Here is a 5,730-nt window from a genome sequence, read left to right as displayed (position 1 = left end):
AGGGCCACATGATCCCTAAGGCCCCGAACTCCCCTTAGACTGGCGTTTCTAAAGGGGAGTTTCTCACACTGGACCTCGAAGGGGGGTTCCACCAAATCCGCATAGCGCGAGAGGACAGATGGAAAACAGTCTTCCGCTCGATACAAGGTCTTTTCGAATACAAGGTGATGCCCTTCGGACTAAAGGGGGCACCTGCCACCTTCCAAGCAAACATAAACGCCTACCTGAACCCATTACTAGGTCATGGCGTCATTGCCTACTTAGATGATATGCTCATATACAGCAATACTCTGGAGACACACGCTCTGCTTCTACAGCAAGCCCTTGACATCTTCTTGGAGCACCAGTTCTACCCCAAGCTGACTAAATGCAAATTCGGCCAACGAGAGCTAACATACCTGTGACATACAATAGGAGCAGACGGGATTAAACCCGCAGCAGATAAAGTGGAAGCAATCATCCTGTGGCCTGAGGCCCTGGCAAATGAAACACAGGTTCGGCAATTCCTAGGAACGGTTAACTACTGCAGGATGTTTATGGGACCGAAGTACGCCGATATTGCGCGCCCGCTAGTGGAGCTGACGGGCAAAAACTCACCTTTCCTTTGGAGAGAGGAGCACTCCGCCGCCGTCCGCCAACTTAAACAACTCCTCTCCGACTTCACGACCTTGCAGGTACCCGACGCAAATAAACCCTACACGCTCTACACCGACGCCTCGGGATACGCAATCGGAGCGGTCCTGGAGCAAGAAGGCAAGCCTGTGGGATTCGTCAGTCAGGTCATGACCCCTACGCAACAGAAGTACTCCATCTATGATCAAGAACTTCTGGAGCTCATCTCCGTCTTAGATAAGTGACGTCACCTACTTCGAGCCGCCAAGGTCACCGCCTACACGGACCACCAGGCACTCACGTACCTCAGATGTGCAAATTCACAGAAGCCCTTGCGTGGACGCACGGCCCGATGGCTAGACTTCTCGGCGGAGTTCCCGAACCTGACAATTTCTCATCTGCAGGGAGCACACAATAAGGTAGCGGACGCATTATGTCGGCATCCGCAGCACGCGCAGGCGGCCTCAGCAACATCACCAACGACTCTCGCGCCACTTCTCTCATCACAGCAGGGTAGAACATAGACGACCTCTCGGTATCTCACCCGACTATCTACTGGAATAGCGCCCAACACCAACTTCCGGGCAATGGTAGGAGAACGCCCGTCTCGCTCAGGCAGGAAGAAAACGACATCCTCAACAGCAGCCCCGGCAGCCTCGGTTCCAGCTAAATCTGCCGACGTAACGTTAGCAGAACCGCCAGCTTCGCCTACCAAACAAGCAGCCGCTCACACCACACCCGCAGCCTCGCCTCCACCTTCCTCACCATCCAGAGATCAGGTAGTCTCTCTCACAACAGCGGAACTCGTCTCGGGATCACCATCAGCACAGGAGTAATTGTCGCCACAACGCTGGGAAGACGCATATCTGCGCTGCCCTCGCTTCCGCGAAATCGTCTTGGCCGCATCTCATCACAACGAAGCAGAGCTTTTCCATCAGCTGCGGGGTCGTAGATATACCTTTAAATTTCGCCGCCCTTACTTATACATCTGCATAAACGGCCTCTGGCGCATCTGCTATCCCACTTTGCCTGAATTCCTTTCCCATATCCTCTACCGTCACCACGACCACGTCACCGCTGGGCACCGTGGCGAACGGAAAACGCTTCTCGCTCTCAGTAAGCTGTACTATTGGCCTGGAATGAGAGCGTACACAACCGCATATGTTGAGTCTTGTGTGCAGTGTCGAGCATCCAAGGTGTTATCGCAGAAGCCGGCAGGTCTCCTCCAACCACTACTCGTTCCTTCACGCCGCTGGAGCCACGCTAGCCTCGATTTTATAACAGACCTGCCCCTCACCCCTCGTGGACACGATTGCATTCTCGTTATCGTCGACTCCCTCAGCAAGATGGCACACTTCATTCCCACGAAGAAGACAGTAACCACAGCAGATACCATCGAACTCCTCGCCGATAGATTGATTAGATATCATGGACTTCCGGATGTCTTGATTTCCGACCGCAATCCGCGATTCCAATATCAACTTTGGCAGCAGCTCTGTCAGCGCGTTCACATCAAGAGAGCAATGTCTTCCCCTTATCACCCGCAATCAGACGGTTAGACGGAGCGAGTCAACCGCTGGAGCAAATGCTTCGCACGTACATCCAGACGGATGAACGGGAACGGGAGCGGCTGCCACCAGCGCTAGAGCTCGCTTATAACACCACAAGCCATTCATCTACAGAGCTTAGCCCCTTTGAGGTCATGATCGGCCAGAACCCGGTTACAGCGGCAGACCTGGACGTCGTTGGCAATCTCGCGCCCACCCTTACCCCGCCAATGACCAAATTATTTCAGCAGCTGTGCGATGGGGCCCAAAGCCATATTCTCAGGGCGAAGTGGCAGCAAAAACGTTATGCAGATGCTCACCGACGAGATGTACAATACAACCCAAACGATCGGGTCTGGATCAGCAGCAGCAACCTCCCGGGGCTCAATCAGTGCCCCAAGTTCGAGCCCCGGTTTCCTGGACCATTCAGAGTCTTGGAGCGCATCGGTCAATTCGCTTACCGCATCGAGCTTCCGCCAACCTATCCATGTCATAACGTATTCCATGTCTCTCAGCTTGTGGGTGGTTACCGCTGACAGGCCCGGACGGCGCTCCCACAGACACCTACGAGGTAGACTACATTCTCAACCAACGCGGCTCGCGAAAGGATATCCAGTACCTCGTTAAGTGGCGAGGCGCTCCTGAGGACCGCGCAACCTGGGAGCCGGCCGCCAACCTCACCAACTGCTGCCCTTCTTCGGGCGAGGCGACGTTATTTCAAGCGCGCAAGGGACAACCAGCGAGGCCCTCAGGACGTCGTCTCTCGCCCCGCGCACACTACCTCAGCAGGGCCCTCATCGCCGGCGTTTTTCTAGCAAAGGGGGGAAGGAGTGGCGCGGCACCCTCCGGCAGCCGCACCACTCAAAGCACAAGACTGCCTAAAGGAGCCGGAGCGAGATATAACGATGGGAAGTACTATGGACTCCGAAGCGGACCCCGAAAGGTGTACCGGCCGAGAGGTAGAAGACGGGGGTGTTGTACCGGAAACAAGGAAGTAAAGGAGGCAAGTGGGGAAGGGGATAAACACATCTACGCTAGAAGGGAAGAAGTTTCAAGGAGTGACAGGAAATTTTCGGCCGAAGGGGGAAGTTGTAGTGCACTGTCACTACAATGCACTGTGGTAGATAACTAGCGGACGTATGAGACTAAAGACTCATAATGCTTAATTAATTCAACTAATAAAATGTAGGTTAGTAGAACAAATCGCAGGGCATCCATAGAGCCCGTGGATAGCCGGTACCTCGTAGAGGTAGAGGCACAGCCACCGCAGAAACACGGGTCGGCCGTACCCACGTGGTTCTAGCGGCCGGCCGGGGCGGGTCGCCTGGCAGGGCGCGAGGATCGGACTGAAATCGAGGGAGAGAACTAATTTTGCTCTAATATTTGTCCGCATAACAGCTTGTTTAATTGGTTTAGGTGATTTATTCGCCGAAATTGCCCGTGTAATTACATTTTCTCCGCACTCTCGCGGCTAGTGTACGAGTGACTAGACACCGCCAGGCACTACAGTGGCACTCAGGTGCTGCTGTGGGAATTCAGCTTTGCCGCAAGATGGAGCTTTGCCAACCTATAAAATACTTAGTAAAATACATATATATATATATATATATATATATATATATTTGGCTCTTGAGTGCTACTGTCTCTGTTTACAGGTAGANATATATATATATATATATATATATATATATATTTGGCTCTTGAGTGCTACTGTCTCTGTTTACAGGTAGATGCGTGAGAAGTTAATGTAGAAAAAAAACTGAGGCCTGCTTACACCGTTAGCATCCTTATGAACTGTAAAGGAGACGATCCATCACTAGCTGCTATATAAAAACACCCCACAAAAAAAAACCGTAGAGCCAATAAACCCTGGACCGCCTCCAAAGGAGACGTTCCCAGACCCTGGCAATCATCGCCAGAGGAGTCGATCCCACCCATGCATATGCAGCACAGCATCTCTAGGGGAGTTGATCTGCTGTCTGGGGATCGTCTCTTTCAAAAGCTATCCCCGAGTCGATCCCCTGCGTGGGGATCGTCTCTTGAGACTCGATCCCGTGGATCGGCATCGACTGTGTGGGGTTTTACATCACCCCACGACAGTTCGGCGCCCCACAACAGCAGATCTCTTGCTGCAGCGAGCTTTCAGACAGACTGCATGCAGCACAAGACAGCACAATGAAGCCCACCGCTGCTACTTGCTGCAGTAAACACAAAGAGGCTGCTGCTTGTGCTGCCACTCCTGCTGTTGCTGCTTGTGAAGGTCTACGAGTCCGTGCTGTCTCTTCCGATTCGCTTTGGCTGCAATTTGTCACTATTATTATCATTGGTTTTTGTTATAATTATTTATTGTTGTTAGTATTGTTAGTGTTTATTCTTAAATATAATAATTATAATAGTAACAACAATATGAATAGAAACTTTGTTAGTCTTAGCATCTGTCACCAGCTCGGGAGGGCAACACCTCCCTCCGAAACAGCACAGACAGCAGCAGCAGTACAGACAGCAGCAGCAGCAGCACAAACAGCAGCAGCACAGAAGACAGCAGCAGCAGCCCGTACTGCAGCAGCAACCCGTACAGCATCAGCAAATCAATGGTGTCTTTATTGCAGCTACGCCTTTTTCTACTTTTTTTTGTTTGTCTGACCTGTAATTATACAACAGCTCCTCCCCCATTTTTATGTCTCGCAACGCCAACAACCCCACGTGGCTGCCCCCATCTTCTTCGTCTTCATCCTGCATCAGCAGCAAACACAAGTATGCATGCATACAGTCATGCATGCACGCGTACAAGCGTACGTGTATGCATGCATGCAAAGTAAGTAAAACAATGGATGCATGCATGCATCCATGCATGCACGCATTCATGCATTTAAGCCCTCTGCCTGCCTGCCTGCATACATGCATACCTGCATGCATGCATGCATGCATGCGTGTATGCATGCATGTTGTTGCTTACGAGTATATCAACAGTGCAGCAATTGGGTGCACAGGAGTGGTTGATGAATCGGGTTGCAGTGCCGCATGCAGTTGCATCGACGATGAGTCCGTCTTTGAGGCGAAAGAAATAAGTGCTGCCCCCCATACTCTCCACGTACTGACTCTCTCTAACAAACAAAACAATACAAAGCAACGCAATAACAACAACCCCACCATTATACAATATAGAACAATAACAACAACCCCACAATTATGCTTTACAAGGCAGTAACAACAACCCCACCATTATGCAGCCGAACAAAAACGCAACACAACACCACCACCCGTAGACACCACACCAACCATAAACACCACAACCCCACCGTCCTGTAACAACGCACAAACGCAATGCCGCGCATGCCCTTTCCAGGCACCCGCATGCATGCATGCATGCATGCATGCATGCATGTACTGGAGATGCGTTGCATGTAAAGCCCCAAATGGATATTCTTACAAGAAGTTGGCCTTCGCCTCGGAGACACAATTCCCCGCGTACTCCACTATAAACTCTCCCCGCTTTATTGGCTCTGCAGCAAACACGCCCCAGCTGCAGCAGCAGCAGCGACAGCAGCAGCAGCAACAGTACCCATATTAC

At 51.5% G+C, this 5,730-nt stretch overlaps 4 protein-coding genes across 4 annotated transcripts in view; 2 read left to right on the top strand and 2 right to left on the bottom strand.

Annotated features, from left to right (window-relative positions):
- Positions 1–167: 167 nt before the first annotated feature.
- EMH_0019590 (uncharacterized protein) lies at positions 168–857 on the top strand (the record flags this gene model as incomplete). Its single annotated transcript, XM_013501384.1, has 2 exons — positions 168–400; positions 530–857. 2 exons carry the CDS (start codon positions 168–170, stop codon positions 855–857), a joined length of 561 nt encoding a protein of 186 aa, XP_013356838.1.
- A 111-nt stretch (positions 858–968) lies between these two features.
- On the bottom strand, positions 969–2,042 carry EMH_0019580 (uncharacterized protein; the record flags this gene model as incomplete). Its single annotated transcript, XM_013501383.1, has 3 exons — positions 969–1,010; positions 1,157–1,320; positions 1,910–2,042. The coding sequence occupies 3 exons, from the start codon at positions 2,040–2,042 to the stop codon at positions 969–971; spliced, it is 339 nt and encodes a 112-aa protein (XP_013356837.1).
- A 155-nt stretch (positions 2,043–2,197) lies between these two features.
- EMH_0019560 (uncharacterized protein) lies at positions 2,198–3,528 on the top strand (the record flags this gene model as incomplete). The annotated part of the gene is made up of 3 exons (XM_013501382.1): positions 2,198–2,606; positions 2,699–3,118; positions 3,491–3,528. The coding sequence occupies 3 exons, from the start codon at positions 2,198–2,200 to the stop codon at positions 3,526–3,528; spliced, it is 867 nt and encodes a 288-aa protein (XP_013356836.1).
- Positions 3,529–4,240: 712 nt separating this feature from the next.
- EMH_0019550 (Trithorax-like protein, related) overlaps positions 4,241–5,730 on the bottom strand; it is a gene marked incomplete at both ends in the record, with an annotated part of 10,675 nt that continues 9,185 nt past the window's right edge. Inside the window, 5 exons of the mRNA XM_013501381.1 lie at positions 4,241–4,310; positions 4,804–4,892; positions 5,116–5,261; positions 5,380–5,462; positions 5,590–5,682. Coding sequence (XP_013356835.1) covers positions 4,241–4,310; positions 4,804–4,892; positions 5,116–5,261; positions 5,380–5,462; positions 5,590–5,682 — 481 coding nt within the window. The remainder of the gene's footprint in view (positions 4,311–4,803; positions 4,893–5,115; positions 5,262–5,379; positions 5,463–5,589; positions 5,683–5,730) is intronic.

Source organism: Eimeria mitis, genomic scaffold (genome assembly GCF_000499745.2).
Source record: "Eimeria mitis Houghton genomic scaffold, Emh_scaff680, whole genome shotgun sequence".
In the NCBI taxonomy this organism is placed as follows: domain Eukaryota; phylum Apicomplexa; class Conoidasida; order Eucoccidiorida; family Eimeriidae; genus Eimeria; species Eimeria mitis.
The sequence above is the reverse complement of the archived record's forward strand: the minus strand, read 5'-3'. Positions and strand labels throughout refer to the sequence as shown.